At 39.6% G+C, this 18264-nt stretch overlaps 2 protein-coding genes across 17 annotated transcripts in view; one reads left to right on the top strand and one right to left on the bottom strand.

Moving 5' to 3' along the window:
• ARFGEF1 (ARF guanine nucleotide exchange factor 1) overlaps window positions 1-11895 on the top strand; it is a 100666-nt gene extending 88771 nt beyond the window's left edge. For 3 of the 4 annotated variants that reach the window (XM_074882513.1, XM_074882510.1, XM_074882529.1), the window contains 7 exons: window positions 3529-3598; window positions 5919-6048; window positions 6876-7015; window positions 7394-7562; window positions 8514-8652; window positions 9582-9699; window positions 10438-11895. In XM_074882513.1, the coding sequence (XP_074738614.1) occupies window positions 3529-3598; window positions 5919-6048; window positions 6876-7015; window positions 7394-7562; window positions 8514-8652; window positions 9582-9699; window positions 10438-10602 (931 nt within the window). In that variant the 3' untranslated portion in view covers window positions 10603-11895. Of the gene's footprint in view, window positions 1-3528; window positions 3599-5091; window positions 5855-5918; window positions 6049-6875; window positions 7016-7393; window positions 7563-8513; window positions 8653-9581; window positions 9700-10437 lie in introns of those variants that run through there. The other variant, XM_074882521.1, reaches the window with a different exon arrangement.
• Window positions 11896-14710: 2815 nt separating this feature from the next.
• Window positions 14711-18264, bottom strand: part of CSPP1 (centrosome and spindle pole associated protein 1) — a 67630-nt gene continuing 64076 nt past the window's right edge. For 10 of the 13 annotated variants that reach the window (XM_074882601.1, XM_074882592.1, XM_074882548.1 and 7 more), the window contains one exon: window positions 14711-15563. In XM_074882601.1, the coding sequence (XP_074738702.1) occupies window positions 15337-15563 (227 nt within the window). In that variant the 3' untranslated portion in view covers window positions 14711-15336. Of the gene's footprint in view, window positions 15589-17129; window positions 18263-18264 lie in introns of those variants that run through there. The other 3 variants (XM_074882625.1, XM_074882608.1, XM_074882616.1) reach the window with 3 other exon arrangements.

The raw sequence follows: 18264 nt of genomic DNA, 5'->3' as shown, positions 1-18264 counted from the left end.
ATATTAGAAACCCTTCCAGAGCAGCATTTTGGATATCTTAATATTTAGACTCATTCAAAATATTCTTGTTGTCTTTAGCTGTATCTGATTTAAAATATGTCCATTATTCCCTTTTGTTTATGACACTTCTGCTTTTCAAATGGGTTATTTTTCCTAGGAGGATATCCGACTCCTTCCATAGATTTCCATTCTTCTCATCTTCTTTTTTAATCTTTCTATGCCTTCTTTGACAAATTCATTCTGTTATTCCTTGTTACATTTCTGGGAGGTTGCCAGCTTTTGCAGGGTGACGTAAATCTTACTTGGGTTTTATACATGAGTAATCCCTTGAGCATAGGTAATGGGTCTCCTTTCCCATGGTGAAAGTACACCTGCTCTTTTCCAAACAATTGTTGGGTGACACAAAACTGCTCAAAACAGTCTTTTCACTTTGACCATATTTGATTAGAGCTGAAGCTTTTTAGGTGGGTGAGAAAAAATTATGATAACAATATACACGTATTCGTTCATATTTTTAATGGAGACTTTGTACTCATTTTTTTCTTTCTCCTTCTGTACAACTCCTTCTTTTTTTTCCTTATTTTCATGGAATCTGGTTCTTTTCCTGTGACTCCTGGTTTGACCGTCATTTCATATTTGAATTTCTTAGTCCCTCTATTAGCCTTACTTCTGCAGTGGAGCTCTTCCTGCCCTTCCAGCCTTATTTTTTTTTTTTTTTGACAACGCAAGCTGTGTTTTAATACCCAGCTTGTTGTGGAGGCTGCCCCAGTACTTAGAGAACAAGGCAAATGTTCCTTTTACCTTTGTTTTTCCAATGTCTGGAAGTAACACAGTAGTTAATGCTGAAATGAAGACAAAGACAAATTCCATAGTGGTATATATGAAAGTTTTATGGGCAAGTGCTTTATTGCTAATTGTCTTGAAATAGGCAGATGCTATGAATCTCTGGAGTGTAAAGCACCTTCTGGCAGAGGTTTTTATTAATCTGATCAGTTAAGATTACATCTGTTCTTTTTTAGAATTCATATAAAACATTTTCCAGGTATTGTGTAACCTCTTTAAGAGTTGCAGCATTGGCTGCAGGAGTTCTTAGTTGCAGCCTCTGCTGGTTCTTGGCAAGTTACCCTTTTGCAAAGAGAGATAATCATATTATTTTCTTGTTTGGAAAACTTAGTACTAGAATATTTACTCAGCTACCAATTTCAGCAAGGATCACTTACTAGAAAAGCCCAAACTGTACTCCTGCCAAGCTTCCACAAAATCATTGAGGGTCTTGATAGCTGAAGATACTAACACACAATCACACAGAATGGCTGAGGTTGGAAGGGGCTCTGGAGGTTGTCTGGTCCAACCTCCCTGCTCCAGTATGGCTGCCCAGAGCAGTTTCCCCAGGACCATGTCTTGGCTTTTGAATATTTCCAAGAAGAGAAGCTCCACAGCCTCCCTGGGCAACCGGTGCCAGTGTTCAGTCATCCTCACAGTGAAAAAGTGTTTCCTGATATTCAGAGGAACCTTCAGGTATTTATAGTCATTGATGGGATCCCCACTGAGCCTTCTCCTCTCGGGCCTGAACAGTCCCAGCTCTCTCAGCCTTTCCTCATAGGAGAGATGCTCCAGTCCCTTAATCATGTTTGTGGTCTTTTGCTGGACTCTCTCCAATATGTCCATGTCTGTTTCATAATGGGGAGCCCAGGACTGGGCACAGACAGTGCTGAGTAGAGGGGCAGGATCACCTTCCTCCACCTGTTGGCAACTCTCCTAATGCAGCCCAGGATACTGTTTACTTTCTTTACAGCAAGGGCACATTGCTGACTCATGTCCAACCCAGTGTCTACCAGGACCCCCAGGGCCTTCTCTGCCAAGCTGCTCTCCAGCTGGGTGGTCCCCAGCCTGTGCTGGTGCCTGGGGGTGTTCCTCTTCAGGTGAAGAACTTTGCACTTCCCCTTGTTGAACTTCTTCGGGCTCCCGTCAGCCCATTTCTCCAGCCTGTCAAGGTCCCTCATGACCCTCTGGTGTATCAGACACTCCTCCCAGTTTTGTGTCATCAGCAAACTTGCTGAGGGTCCACTCTGCCCCATCATCCAGATCATTAATGAAGATGTTGAACAGAATTGGACCCAGTATTGACCCCTGGCATACACCATTAGTTACTGGCCTCCAATGAGACTTTATGCACATGATCACCACGCTCCTGGCTCAGCTGTTTAGCCAGGTTTCAATCTACCTCACTGTTTGCTCATCAGCCCGTGCTTTGTTAGCTCATTTTAATAGTTTCTTTGATTCTTCTTTTTATTTCATTTCTATTCTGTTTATATTTTTTCCTAATTGGAATTTTCTGACGCTTCGTGAGAGCACATCTTGGCCTTGCTGGTGGTGTATGGAAAATTCAAGAGTTAGAACTGGTTCCTTGCACAAATCAAGATGATCTGGCTTCTGCTTATTATTCCAATCTCCTTTGGCAGATGGAAGTTTAAGACTTCATAGCCCAAAATAAATTACACCATATTTAACAACCTCTAGTCCAGAGTAATCTGCAGTTTGTGTCCTGGTAGCTTTCAAGAATTGATTCAGTTCTCTGCTCTGCTTTATTTGTTGTCTGATTACATGCCTCAAGATTTTATCTTTTCTTATCTCCAATTTGTCTTTTTAGTTATATGGTCTTTAGTTGTATGGAGATCATGTTAATTTAGGATCCTTAACACAGTGGGAAAGATCTCCTTTAAGACGCGCAGACACAAATGTCCGACAAGCACTGACTCACACAAACTGAGGCTAAATAGTTAGTGACAAATAACTTTAATCTTACTTTGTAGCAATAGATTTGATAGAACAAAAGATGATGAGACCACTTAGATTATTTAATCCAATCAACAGAGACATCCTCAATATGTTACAGTTAATGTAGAAATTTTGTAGCGCTTAAGGTGAAGACCCTCAAGACAGCAGCGTGCTGTAGGAAAACAGGGAGGACATCAGAAGTATTGTCAGTGGCTTGATGCCTCACAACAGCAATGAATCCTAAATGGCAGTGTTGAATCCTAGGTGGAAATAGAACCACAATGCAGGGACATATCCCAAACAGAGAATGCAAAACATCTTCAGACATTGATGCTGATTTGTCCTGGGGTAGATTCATTCCTTACGCCAGGTAAAGCTTCAGCCAATGTGAGAGAACAAGGCCCACTGATGGCACTAGAGCACTGCCTAAAGCCAAATCCAGTATTTCTGAGAAATATTAATCTACCTCCCCATAATACAGTTGTCCATCCAAGGCAATTGACAGAAGTGTTGAAGTTCAAAAACCACAATACTTGAATTTTTCAGTATGTGTGAAAGAAAAAAATGTATACTTAAAACTGAAATTAGCTTACAGATATGGAAGTATCTATATCTGACTCTTTATGTTTGACTTCCATTAATTTAAAATAAAACAAAAACCCCACCATACTGAAGTGGACTTTTCAGAATATCAGTTCTGATTTGTATTTCAAACTTAACTAAATTTGGTACTGGTTTTGTGTTTTCAAGGCTGCTGACTTGGCGACCAGTCAGTGGGGAGTTTAGCTCCGGATCTCCCTCTGATGCAAAAGAAAAACTGGTAAGCTGCTGAAATAAAAAATACTTTAAAAGCTTGCAAGAGTTTGGTACAAATGTGTTGTGAAGTAGAATAAGTGAAAAGTATACTTAGTTTAAACCCATATGTTAATTCTGATTTACTTGAAAAAGTTTTTTACAGATAAAGTGCTATTTACAGCTTAAAATTGTCAAGGAATTAATTGAGAAGGAAAAGTATATATTTGTTTGCATCAAAGCTGGCTTCCAGAAGTTGGCTGTAGGTTGTTACCTGTGTATGTTTTAGGTAATGTCCTGTGTCTGGTAGGTCTGTAGGACTGTAGGGTTTGAGTTGTTTTCTGGTTTGGGGCATGGTTTTTGTTCCATTTTGCTCAATATTCTCTTTGGTATACTGGCATGATGAGAAAATGTTGGAGGTGCAAAGATTGCCAGTTAGATTTACTTTTTTTTTCCTTCAAATTTTCTCTGGTAATAAGAACTTAAACATCAGTGTTTGAAGTAGAAAATATGTATAGCTATCAGATTTCTTAGCACTGATTGAACAAACTGATGTAAAATTTGGATTTGCCTACAAATGACAGCCCTGTAGCTACTTTACTACTGATGAGAATTAGTTTAGCTTTTGGACATTCTCACAAGATTGCTGCATGAAGTTTTTTATAGACTGATGAAGCATTTGATAAAAATTTTTCAAGGATACGGTCCCAAATGAGTTCTACGAGAGACCGGCTCCCTCCATTTATCTTTATGGAGTGTTAACATAATTTACTTACAACAGAGTATAAATGTTTCTGATGGCGAGTTCTTATTATACAGGTATTTTTACATCCGCGTGACTGAATGAGCTTGCTGTATCTTGACTCATTTGTACTGTTTGATGTATAAAATGTTTGATTTAAAATTTGGCTACGTTTTTGATCCCTTTATGTCAAATACAATAATCTGAAAAAATGGCAAATACATTAAATGTCTTAGTCATGAATAAATCGAAAGATCTTTCCTTTTTGAAACAGCCCAACATTAATGTTTTCAAAAATCTTTTTTGTCTTCAGTGTAAAAAGATACTTTACAACTTCAAAATTAACAGAACTTGTATAATACATAGTGTTAAAGGAGTTATATTTTGGTTCCTTTATTTTGGTAGGATAGAATTTTTGCAGGCTTTAGATATCTCCATCTAATTTTTCTTCATATAGTTCAAATATAATGAAGAGCTCTACTATCTGTAGACATAATGTCTATTAAAAGTGTATTTATACTTAATAACAATGAAAACCTTGGTTATTTACTGGTATGAGAACTTGATGTGTTCTTTGTAGGAACTGTGTGTGTAGATTTAAATCTTGCTAACAGCACAATGCAGGGAATTAACATGTAGTCTCCAGTGGCATTTATGGAACGAATGCCAATAGAAATGCTGCGTTATTGAAAGGGACAGTAATCACTATATATAACTGCTTTGCAGTTAATGATAATCTATTTTGTTATTAATTAATTACATTCATTTCCTTCTTTTAGTGAATGCTTTCTGAAATGAAAACAGTAGGTATTATCATTGGTTTTAATACTTTACATTCAACTGATCAAGAAGGAAGATATTTATTAAAAAATAAACCAAAAACATCAATAACACAGTACAACATGGAGAATCATAACACATTGCAGAAGTCTGGTGAAACAGCTCTCTGGCAAAAGGATTTGAAATTAGAGCATTTTCTTGATATGCATATATTCTCCTCCTCCATCATTTTACTGTGGTAAATTCCTGTAGCACCTACAAACATGTTAGTAGGAGCATATAATTCAGAACATTCAAGGGAGTAAAGGCAAGTAAAGATTAAAGTTTGATGATACCTCATATTCTTTGGACTTGTCATTTAAGAGCTGTGTGTTCACATTTGCATCTGTTATAAAAGGAATACAAATTCTCATAGAAGCTATTAGAGGTTTTTATTGTAGATCAACCTAGTTACTGCATTTCCCAGTATTGGAACATTGCAGCAAACCTCATACACTTAATCTGGTAAAAGTCAAACTAATGGCTGGCCGAGATACTAAATGCTTGGATGCCATACCACAAACCTCGGTGCAAAACACTGCTCATTGACTTTGCTCTGTAATTAAGTATTTGTTGCTTGTTATATTTTTAATTCTTTCTTAGTAGGTCATCTTTTTGGTACATCTTTCTTGAATGCTAATATCAAATATGGCTGAAGTGAATGAAAAAGTGCAGTGTTGAAACACCAGTTGTCTTAAGCTATGAAGAGCACAACACTATTGACAATTAGCTTACAGAAGTTTTCTGTAAATTAATTAGTTGGGGGGTTTTTTTGCTTTCTTTTCAGGATACAATCTCACAGAAGTCAGTAGATATTAATGATTCTATTCAGCCCAGATCTTCAGATGGACGCCCATATCAGCCCAGCACAGGGTCCACAGCAGGTGAAGAAATGAGTAAAACCAGGCCAACAGCAAGTACGTGTTTTGTAGTGATTTGGCATTTTATATCTGTTAAGTGTAGTATTTAGCAGACATTTGATACCTTTAGTTACAGCCCCAGCTATAACTTTAGAAACACGATGTGAAGAAAATAACACTGGTTAAATACATGTAGTATGACAGAATTCTGTTGGACTCTTGCGGATCCACATTTTTGAACTGTGCTTTAAAAATCTAGAGTTCAGCTGCTAACTTCCAGGTTTTTTACCCAGAGCAAAATATAAAAATATTACTGTCCTTATAATGCTATGTAAATGATTTTTTTTTTTTCTGAGAAGTTCTTTCTGTGCAGAATGCAACAGAAGCAATAGCTGAAATAACGAAGTGTACTTAGACAGATTTGAAGAGAGTATATCAAACCATTAAGGTTCTTGTGCAGAGTTAGGTGTTGGCGCTTAAAATGCTCATGCCTGGTGGTATTAGTACTTGCCACAAGTACAAACAAGCATCAGTGATATCAGTGCTATCCTGAGCCTCCTCTGCTTGTGGGCAGTCTCAGCCTCTGGTTCTTGCCACTGCACTGGCAAGGTCACTAGTTTCAGTGAGGTAACATTGAATATGTGTCAAATGTATGGCAGGCGACTTTAAACTTAGGAAACAGTTTTTTAAAACCTGCCAATTGTTAACATGATGATCAGTTCTGGTTTTAGAAGAGTAGTTCAGATGGGTGGATTCCAGGTTTGGTTTATGAATGTGCTTGAATTTAAGCTGTTCCTCAACTTAACCCCAAAATAGCTCAAAAAAAGAAAAAAGTATTGCAGTTCTTTAGTTAATGAGCAATTTTCTTTTTCTTTCCTTAAAAGAATTTCCAGAACAGAAGTTATTTGCTGCTCTTTTGATCAAATGTGTTGTGCAACTGGAACTCATTCAGACTATCGACAATATTGTGTTCTTCCCAGCAACTAGCAAAAAAGAGGATGCAGAGAATCTAGCAGCAGCACAAGTAAGTAGAACTGATAGGTATCTCTCTCTTTAAGAGCTTTTTCTCTGGTGGGCAAAGTTTCATAAACTCTGTAGCATCTTCTAATTTACAGTTTTTAGAGATGCTTGAGAACTTCCAGCAGACTGTTGAGATCTTTTACATCTTGCATTAAACTGCATTTGCTGTGCTGGGGCAGCACACTGTGGAGATCAAAACCTGTATTGTTCAAAGGGATTTATGTAACTGGGAAGTGGATACAACTTTTGATACAGTTCTAAGTTTAAATACAAGTACAGATGAAAACAGAGTAGGATTGAGTTATCACTGGAACTGGCTGAAGACAATTGTGAATTTTTACTTGATCTCTTTTGTTTCTTTTCTTTCTTTCTTTTTTAATAGAGAGATGCCGTAGACTTCGATGTCCATGTGGATACACAAGATCAAGGGATGTATCGTTTTCTAACATCACAGCAGCTTTTCAAACTTCTCGATTGTCTGCTGGAATCTCACAGATTTGCTAAAGCATTTAATTCAAACAATGAACAAAGAACTGCTCTCTGGAAGGCAGGTGAGTCAGCCACCTTGGAGAAATATTTTGTGTGAATGTGTTACAGTGCTTTGAATTGATCCAAAAATAGGTCAAAAGTGCTTTGATACTGAATGTAAAATTGAGTATCAGGCTGTAACTTCATAACCCTAGATTCCCTAAGGGGAGGAGACCTCATCTGTGCAGGTGCAAGTATCTTTTCGATTGCCTAAAATTTAAGGTTTCACTGGTTTACGGCTGCCAAGCTGATCCCTGGCTGTAGGTGTGAGTCCCATACTTGGAAGCTGCAGGCACAAAACCCCAAAAACTTGTTAGGGGGTTGTTTTACCCACCAGTGTATGTCATATATGTCATTTTCTGAAACAGATGGAAAATGGACTCTCTGTAGCCTTGTATTTAACCTGATGCTTGCAGCAAAGTTAGCTATATTAATATTTTTAACGGTGATGCAAAATGCGAATGTGCAGCAAGCTGTGTTGTGCGTTGACACATGCATACACAGAACCACTTCAGCTTGAGTGAGGTAGTATTGATATTTATGGGTATGCTTTTTGCTAGTATGGATCTCCACTAGCAAGCCAAGTTTAATTATGTAATAACAGCTTGGGAAACAATAGTATTGTAGACATTTTAGTCCAAAAAAAAAGTGCAGTAAAACAGTATACACTATGAATATACGATTGAGACAAAATAGTTCATTGTTCAGGTGGTTAGAATGCACTTTTATCGTACACCCAGGTTTTACATCTACTTGGAAGCTTATATAAAAATGGGTGTCAAACATGCTTATGGTGTATATACATAGGTTAATTTTTAGCAGTACTCCGTTGTACTGAATGTCATGAGAAATTAATTACATAAGGTGGTTCTTCTAACTTTCTGTGTGCAGAAGATGCTTAGAAGAAGTGGGAGATTGTAAGGAAAAATGTTATATGAAACAAAAATCTAAATGGATGCTTGGAATTTCTCTAGGTTTCAAAGGCAAATCAAAGCCTAATCTTCTGAAACAGGAGACTAGCAGTCTTGCCTGTGGGCTGCGCATTCTGTTCCGTATGTACATGGATGAAAGCCGAACCAGTGCGTGGGAGGAAGTCCAGCAAAGACTGCTCAAGTAAGGTCCATGTAGCTGAACCTGTTGATGTTGTTTCTGATGTTAAAGAATGTTTATTTTTATTTAAAAGGATAGACCTTCTCTGTTTGCAGTAAACTTCTTAGAGCTAACACAGTATGGTGGTGGTTGCAGTTGGTACTAAGAGGTTTTATGTTGTGTGGAGACTGCTGTGGCTCCAGCTAGTAATGCTGCCTCTGCTTTTTGTTCTCATTGCATGTTTTGCAGGAGAGAACAAAGGTTTTGTCACCTTTTTTTGTAGCACATGGGTAGGTGGGGGATTGTTATGGTTCCTCTGAAAAGAAAAGCAACTACCACCTAAACCCTGCTTTTTTTCTTTCAGTAACCTCACATGTTTTAGGGACCTGATGCTGTTTATTCTCATCTGCAGAAATGAGCACTGGGCTTGAGGGAGCCTGTGGGCATACAGAAGCTTTTGGCTTTTTGGTTATTCATTACTGTGAATACTAAGTTTCACCTGAATGTTTTCAGTTTAGAAAGTTGTTCAAGCAAATGTTGGAATAGTAGGGGGCTTAAAACCACGGCAGTAACACAGGGAAAGTATTTTAAGGTTTATAGACCAGGGACCAGAGCTGTAAACTGCCTGGTTACAGCAGCATGAGATTAATTTTTGAAGTCTACATATCATTTTGTCACATGCATTTTAATACCTCTCACAGAGCACTTGATACACTTTAAATATATGCACAAACAGTGCAATCATGTTTTGTCAGCATATTTGATACTGAAGTCCTAGGACTTTGGTTTTAAGTTTAAAAAAGTCACCGCTTTCTATTACTAATCAGGCTTAGGGTAGCTTTCATAAAACGATGCTGTTCTACACTGGTATAGTTGCAAAGCCAAAGCTCCCTTTCTGCACTAGAGCTCAAATTAAAATGTTAGCTACTAGTTATTGTGTCTTTTCTCTCTAGTGTCTGCAGTGAGGCTCTGAGTTATTTCCTCACTCTTACATCAGAAAGTCATCGGGAAGCCTGGACTAATCTATTACTCTTATTTTTGACTAAAGTCTTGAAGATAAGTGACGAAAGGGTAAGTAATTGTTTGGAATAGTATTTAAGACAACATTTACAGGTAAGTAGTTGTTTCAGACCAGTTCTTCACGCAGTTAGATACTTGACATTAAAAGCTCCTGCTGCTCTGTAGAAACTTTTTTGAGGGAACATACATTGAAACTGCACTTCACATATACTGACAGTAGTAGTACAGAGTGAAGGTGCGGTTAGTGATAGAAGTGTCTGAGAAAATTTAGAAGATGCTAAAATCCTTGAGAAGTGTGTGTTAAGTTGTTTTACTATCCCTCGCCTGCTGAGGAAGAGGATTAGTGGCTGATATTTTATTCAAACAAATAACTCCTGTTTCTGCTTCCAGGGCTACATGTACATCACCTTGACTTTCTCCAAATCAATCCTGCAGTAAAGAAATCCATATTTAGATCTCCCTTTATTTCTAACAAAACTTGGCTGAAATATTAAGTGAAACGGGCCAACTACAACAAAAAACATAACTAATAATAGAAAAATTCTTCCTCTTGAAAAATAAGCATTAGCAAGGAGCTGCGTGTAGCTAGTGAGCATCTGTCAGAGCACATCACAGCTGTCTTAGCCTTATTCTAGCACTGCTGGCTTCAGTAATAAAGAGGTTTCTGCTTGTCACTTTGTGGGTTTCTCACCTTGACTTGGGAGAGTATTTAAAATTCTTCACTTGCAGCGTGCTTTCTGAGGTGTATTGATGCATGATAGAATAATTTCTTGTTTGTTTTCTCCTCAGTTCAAGGCTCATGCCTCATTCTACTATCCTCTCTTGTGTGAAATTATGCAGTTTGACCTTATTCCTGAACTTCGAGCTGTTCTACGAAGGTTTTTCCTGCGGATTGGTGTGGTTTTCCAAATATCCCAACCACCAGAACAAGAGTCTGGAATAAGCAAGCAGTAGCAGATAGTGACTGAGTATTGCTCCGTTTAAAAGTTTATACTCCTCAGCTAAATAAAAGGACCAGGTAGCTGAGCCATTCTGTCTGGATATCCATAAAAATGGTTTCTTTGTATGGCAATGTGTATCCAAGGGTAACGGTACAGATGCTTACCACTGTAATTAAGGCTTGCAACACTCCAGTCCCTTTATTTCCTGATGGATTATCTCTATCGGTTTCTCTTACCTGGCTCATGCTGAGCACAGAGCCAGTTTTTAGCACAGTCCTCATGTCAGCATGGGCTGCAATATCCTTTACTGTCCTAGACAGCAGTATGGCAGCAGATGTTTGTGGCGGGTGTGAAAGTAAAATGTACCCAAAGAACTATATATGTAAAGGTTTGAGCTTCTGCAAGAAGTACAACTCAGGAGAGCTGTATTTTGAAGGATAAAATGTTTATAGTGAAAAGAAAATGGAGATTATTGTTCATGGTAAAAGATATTTAGCAACTATGTCTGATATTCTTATTCTGAGATTTTTGCACACTCAGGCTGTCTGAGACATTGGTAATCATCCTTCTGTGAAAAATGTACAGAGATGCAGGTCTGTAATATAAACTCTTTAACACTATACAGTTCTTCCTGAATTGTTTTATTTCTGTATTATTGATTTGCTGAAAACCCATAACACTTCATTGTTTACCAAATGCACTAGAAGTTTGGGTTTATTTTTTTTGGATTGTGATTTTTTTTTTCTTTTTCCTTTTTCTTTTTTTTTTTTGTTTTTTTGGTTTCGTTGTAGCCCAGAAGTTAGTGTTGCTGACTTTTGTCAAGAACAGAGGTAGAAATATCATGACTGACATAACTACCTGTAATATACTTGTTTTAGGGCTTTTAAATATAACGAGCCATTGAGATGATGATCCTTCAAGGACTGGAACTTGAATCACTGCAAACAAGTCTAGGTTGTGTCTGCTGTCAGATGTTTTTTGTTTGATGTAGATTTCACTCTTATGTACAGAATTTAATGTTGAATATATTCAAGTAACAAATCTGGCATGGTTTGGGGATGGTTAAATTTATTGGAAATGTATTCATACTGTGAATTGTGCTCTGATGGTTAAAAGACAAGATTGTCAAGCATTCTGTATTACAATGGATGTAGAAATTTTTTTCAGATGGACAAAATGTATATGGTACAGATATGTAAAGTTTTCTATGTAAAAAAAATTCTGTACAACTTTCTGTACAATATTTGGTTCTCATCTGGCATATTCTAATCAGGTTATAGGTCAATAAAGTTTTTGAACTCTTTCATCAGTGCAATCAAAACCAGTCTAATCCACAGCTACTTGTTTTACAGTTCCCCTTGCCTCATGCTCTTGTTCCAGAGGAACAAAGCCCAGCCCTCTGGGGGCAGAAAGGTGGGTGCCCTTTGGTGGACTAGGATGTGGCTTCTCACTGTTAGGCAGAGAAGGGTGAAAAAGAAGGGTAAGTTGTTTAGGTTTTTTAAAAAAACAGGGGGGTGTGGGAGAGGAGAATAAAAGTGCTTGTAGGTAGACTAGTCAACTAAACCCTGCAGTGCTGCACAGATAGAAACTCAAATACTGCATTTTGCTTTCTGGGGATTAAAATACTAAAACGAAACAGACTATGGAGTGAGGGTGGATGGGAGGGAAGGGCTGGGATTACAGGTCACCTGACTGCTGACTCAGAATACATCAGCCAGCTAAACCTTGTCAGTGTCTTTGATTCTGTAAGTAAAAGTGGAATTGGATTGTTCTCCGGTGTGTTCTCACAAAACTCACGACTAGCAGGGGAGAGGAGTGTGAAGACTGAGAAAGCGGGCGAGGGAGCCTGATCTCGCAGAGGAATGAATCTCCCTGTAGCCGTTGACAGCAGGCTCCAGAAATAAGCGTAAGCAGTACAATGAAATCGCTATGGAAAAGCCAGTGGAGGGAATTAAAAGGCACGACCTGTGACTGGGACTTCTCTCATCCTGTTAATTGGGGTGGACCAAAACCAGATTGCATTTACCAAAGTCAGAAGGGGGAGAATTGAGGTGGTTTTAATTAATTGTAATTGTACAGCCCTTCTTCTTGGGCGGTGTATTAGTTTTTTCAGTTTGTTGTGTAATGTTCAAATCTTAAGTCACTGTACTAGGCCAGACCTGAGGTCTGTCTTGTCTGTCAGTGATCAGTAGCAATTAGAGTAAGTATAACGTGTCCCATCCCTGTCGATGTCACAGTCTCCCCCATGCCTGTAGCAAACAGTGTTCTTGGTACCACTGTCGGCCCAGGCGTTCCTGACGCTGTTACCCAGAGCACTGTTTCAACAGGCGTGGATGGATCTTACCCGTGTGCCTGCCCAATTCCTTTTTAAATGCCTGTGCTTCAGGTTCAGCATTCAGTACAGTGAGTACAACAGATTATCTAAAACATTTGGTAGTTTGAGTTGGGTTTGTTTTAAACCTCACTGCTTCATTGTTCTGTTGTGTGCTCCTATTTAGTCATGACTCTTTTACAGGGTGACTGCCTCATGCCTCACCTTATTTACACTTTATGTGGAAAAGGCCTCACAGCTGTTCAGTCTTGGTTCATTGGAAACTGAACTCCTGTACCATCGTTACTCCTTTCTGTACCTCTAGTTTTTGCAGTGCCAGAACTGCACCAGCTGTGCTCGGGGTATCACGTTCAACTTGAGGCTCTCCAAACACTCACGTCTACAAGGATCATTGGGGTAGGAAATGGGTGCTGGTTTAGTCATCTCAGCTTTGAGCTCAGCACTGGCAATTGCAGCTGCATTTATTTTGCAGATGAGATTTGTCTTTAAAAAAAATGAGGAAGGTAGGCAGAAAGGCCCTGCCTAGAACTGAACTTTGGATATGCAGAGAAAACTGAAGGTTTGGAAAGGAAAGATGTGAAGGACCAAGAGTACCCTGCATGCCCAGGGGAGGAGAGCAGGTCAGCAGGGCCTGGTGCACTGTGCAAAGTGCTGCTGAGCAGCGACGCTGAAACAAGGTCAGTGGTTTCAGGTCACTGCAGAGGTGAAGGGGGGGCTGTGCTGTGTCCTAGACTTCAACTGGAGGACATGAATGCCAGCCTGTGGCGATGCTCAGTGACAAAAATGCTTGTGGTTAAACAAGGCTGGCTTTTTAGGGTAACACTATGCTTCTATCAGGGGTAAAACTTTAAAAGTTCAGGGAATAAAGAAAAATTAAAATACATAGGCCACTAAGTGAGGAGGAAGAGAACACCAGGTGTGTACCTAGCCTGGAGTTAGTACAGTGAATATATCACAAAGTTCAACTCAACTCATGAAGCAACTGGAAAGAGGCATCAGGCATCAAAAATGAGGGGAAGGCTGGCAGGTGCCGAAGTACAAAATGTATAAGGTGGGCTTCAACATGAGAGGCTTTGTGCTAGGGCAGTAACTGTATTACAAAACATTTTCACCTTTGCTGCTTAAAATTATTTTGGCATTCCTGCCTCTGGGAAGTTCAGAATCGAGCAGCCATGAGGTCTGTACTACATCCTCTAGCCTAGGGCTTGGATTACACCACCATCCCTGCCTTGCTTACTGGCTGTTGCTGCCGTACCCAAACTGAGGAAGGTCATAAGCCTTTTGGCTGATGAGCCAGAAACTCAGGGTAAGAATTAGCTTGATTTGGCACTTCCTCTCTGAGAAGGAACATGCTAAACCGATGAAGCAGCTGAGCATAACATGATGTTCAAGTACCTCTCCCAGCAAGCACCTCTGGCCTGCTGTCGCCACAGAACAGTCCTGGCCTTCGAGCAGCTACACAGAAGCTTGAAGGTGACATTTTAGTAAAAACGGACTTTTACAAATCAGTTTTGTTTCATCATTTGTTTCTCCCTGCTTGTCAAGCTTTGGCCTCTGGGTGGGAATTACTAACAGAAAGTCAGCCTTACTTGGTTCACCTTGGTGTTTCAGTTCCCTAAACTAAAACCTTGTTTCCTTCTACATGTCCTTCTTGCTAAAGCTCTGTGCTTTTATTTAGCAACTTTTTGACATGTTTTTCCTGCTTCTTTAAAGACAGTGTTAACATTCTAGTTTGTTCGGGAGTAAATGGAAGCTGAAGCAAATGATAAATATGAAAATTTAAGTCTGCTTTCACATTTTTAGTAACAAAATAATTTATTAACTCTGAAATCAGAACCATAAATTAAATATATGCAACAACATCTGTATTTCCAGCACATAACAGGTTAGGAAACATAAGACACATTGCTAGTAAGTCATTTTTCCATGAAACTGCTGAGCTTTCATGCAGGACAGCACTCAGCACTGTATGAACAGCACGTGTCCTTCTCCAAGTTATTCACTCTTTTGGTAAAAGCTTAAAATGCACCTCTGCTGTTCAGTTACTCCATTTCCAGACAGTTTTGGAGTTTGGCTATAAACAAAGCTCAAAATTAATTTTGATTTAATATCAAATTCACACACACAGTTTTTGTGGTAAGTCCAGCTCTGAGGCTGAAACTTAACTTGTACAAAAAGTGCAAAAACCACCAAGCTCTTCCTCCACTTCCCACGTCATGTAACATAAACCATCCCTGCTCTACAGCTCCACTACACTGCAGCTTGTTACTTTATTATTGCTATTTTAAATCATCCGTACGGCTCCACACTAGGTACACAGAAGAGAACTATCCCTACAAGCAGCCCTGGAAAGTGCGGTAGTGCTGAGCAGTCCCTCCGCAGCGGAAAGGCAGGGCAGGTGCACAGGGGCTGCCCTCAGCCATGTGCAGTTGACAGGCCCTGCCAGCCAAGCGGTAGCGTGTTTTCGGGTGAAAGCTTCGCCGGGCTCGACTCTTCAGCCATGAAGCGTTGGAGCGTCTCTGACGTTCCTGGCCGCAGCCACGGCTCCGTTGCAACTGTGTCAGCAGAACTGGGCCGTCTGCCAGCGTTGGCTGGGGCGGGCTTCAGAAGGTCAGCCCCTCCTCCTAAGGAAATGTTATCACCTGAGAGAGGGGCAGAGCAACGTACCTGTGTTAAAGGGGACAAACGCTTATCACATCTTACCACAACACTGTTACATTGAACAGGCTTATCTGTCTGCAATAAATGCATAAGTACTGCTTTTAAATCACATTTGTTTCTGCTTAGCACACATTTTTGATGTTCTGGGGAACTGGGCCCATCTACAGTCAACAGCTACAGACTCCAAGTCTCTGCTGTCTGATGCCAACAGCTCCTCCCCCTGCCAGCTCAACAAGGGGGTGATACAGGCAGCCCGGGACAGACTGGTAGAAGCTTCTTGCTTTCCCAAAGCCTCCTCTGTCAGTGCATATGTGCAGAAAATGTATATAAAAAATAAGGTCATTAAATTACAGTGTTATGGCTGCGTATAGACCATCTCAGAACTCGGGAAGAATTATATTAACACCGGTAAACATTGCAAATGCAAGCAAGTCTGCACATCACAGTCCAGCACAGCTAATAACCATAGTGCAGTGTCGATCTGAAAAGCATGCTGGGTAAACCCTCATCTGCCAGCTACAAAACAAACCCCCCCATACAAAAAAAACCCCAAAACCTAAAACAGCCTTGCGTTTGATCTTGGGGTTGTTGTTATCACTCTGAACTCTACTATTACTTGTTTCAATTTAATCATCAGACATACCTAATCCATACTAAAAACTATCTGTTTATGGCATTATCAAACAACAATTTTTTATTATATATATAAATATAAAAGGATATAAATATCATTTCTCTGTGCCATTCATTTTTTGGATTGTCATGGTTTAGGCCGAGCCAGCAACTAAGCACCACAGCTGCTCGCTCACTCCTCCCCGCTCAGAGGGATGGGGAGGAGAATCAGGAAAGAAAAGTAAAACTCGTGGGTGGAGATAAGGACAGCTTAATAACTAAACTATAATAATAAATAAGAATTATTATATTATTGTAATGAAGAGGGATATAGCAAAAAGAAATAAAACCCAAGACAAGTGATGCACAATGCACACTGACCGATGCCTGAGCAGTGATTCCCCCCCCCAACTCCCCCCAGCTGATATACTGAGCGTGACGTTCTAGGGTATGGAATATCCCTTTGGCTAGTGCAGGTCAGCTGTCCTGGACAGGCTCCCTCCCAGCTTTTTGAGCACCTGCGTGCTGGCAGAGCACGGGAAACTGAAAAATCCTTAATTCAGGATAAGCGCTACTTACCAACAACTAAAACATCAGTGTGTTATCAACATTATTCTCACACTAAATCCAAACCATGGCACTGTACCAGCTACTAAAAGAAAATTAACTCTATCCCAGCCAAAACCAGGACGTGGATTCACAACAGCGAATTTTTTACATATATAAACCAAAAAATAATGCAAAACCCCCACACCTATAATGACTGAAAATTTCAATGTTTTCCTCTTTAAAGCAGACTCATGTAAATGAGGAGGTTTCTGGTTTGCTGGGGCTTTTTAAGCTGGACAGAAAAATGTTTCAAGACCCTGGATTTGTAAAAAAAAAAAACACACAATTTTTGCAGAAACAGTAATTCCAGTAAAATGTAACAAAATTGTATAAGCAATTCATGTTATGTAATTCAAGTATTTGGATGATTTTTCCGAACTACAGCTTTTTATTCTGGGAAAAAAATGATGACTTTTAAAAACTTGATTTTAAACCAAAGCTTCTCACTAAAACTTGGAAGTTGATGGTCTAAGCACAGGTGTGAGAACTCAAGTCCTGCAGAAGCAGCAGGCAGGTGTGCAGACGTGAAGGGAACGACAGAAACCACACAATCCCACATACATTGGGAGGGAAGGCTCAGTTCTCCTCTCAGTGCCTAAGGCAGGATGCAGGTTCTAAAACAAAATGCCAAATACTTTTTGTTCAGAAAGAACTTGGCAGTAATCTACTAGTTCTGTCATGTCATACAGACAGTGATCTGATCATCCTCCAAGCCTCCTCAGTCTGGTTAAAACAAAACTCATCGGTAACATTAAAAGTGCAAACAGACCTCCCTCTCTCTAGGGCTTGTCACCCCCTTTACTTGGTGCAGGGTTTAAAGCCGGCTGAGTGAACCTCTTTGTCTCCTAAATCCTGGGTCAGACAAACTCTCCTGTGGGTTGGAACCTACAGTTTTTACATGCATAAGTTATGGTGGGGGTAACAACAGTACATGGCAGGAAAAATAATACCTGAAGAAAATTATTTCCTCTTTGCTACTTTTTAAAGAGATGATATTTAGAAACAATAAAAATAAGGTAATGTATTTGATTAGAGACAAACTGTGGACTTTCAGGCCAGAAGGTTGCAATTTCCCTGAGTTTAACTATTACTGTCTTAAAGACATAGCTATTAGATCTTCCAGCAGTCAGAAGTTAGAACAAATGTTTTGTCAGAGATAATACCACAGTGCACATCACTATATCAGACTCATTTGGTGCTGATTTTAGAAAGCAGAACAAATCAGCTAGAGCACAAATCTTGTTTCATCATGAATTTCAACACTTTGTATAGTCCATAAAAAAGCTGTTCTTCATTGGGCTCCATCACAGAATTTTCTTTGGTGTTGCCACTTGAGAATTCACAGTTTGTATCTGGAGGCTGGGGGTAAGCAGACGTCTCTCCTTCACATGAAACACTGATTTAGAAATTGAGCGGTGTCTGGACTTCTACTAAACGCTGACTGCAGCCCATCCTGCTCCT

This window comes from Strix uralensis, chromosome 1, assembly GCF_047716275.1.
Source record: "Strix uralensis isolate ZFMK-TIS-50842 chromosome 1, bStrUra1, whole genome shotgun sequence".
In the NCBI taxonomy this organism is placed as follows: Eukaryota; Metazoa; Chordata; class Aves; order Strigiformes; family Strigidae; genus Strix; species Strix uralensis.
Note: the sequence above shows the minus strand (reverse complement) of the source record. Positions and strands in the feature narration are given on the sequence as shown.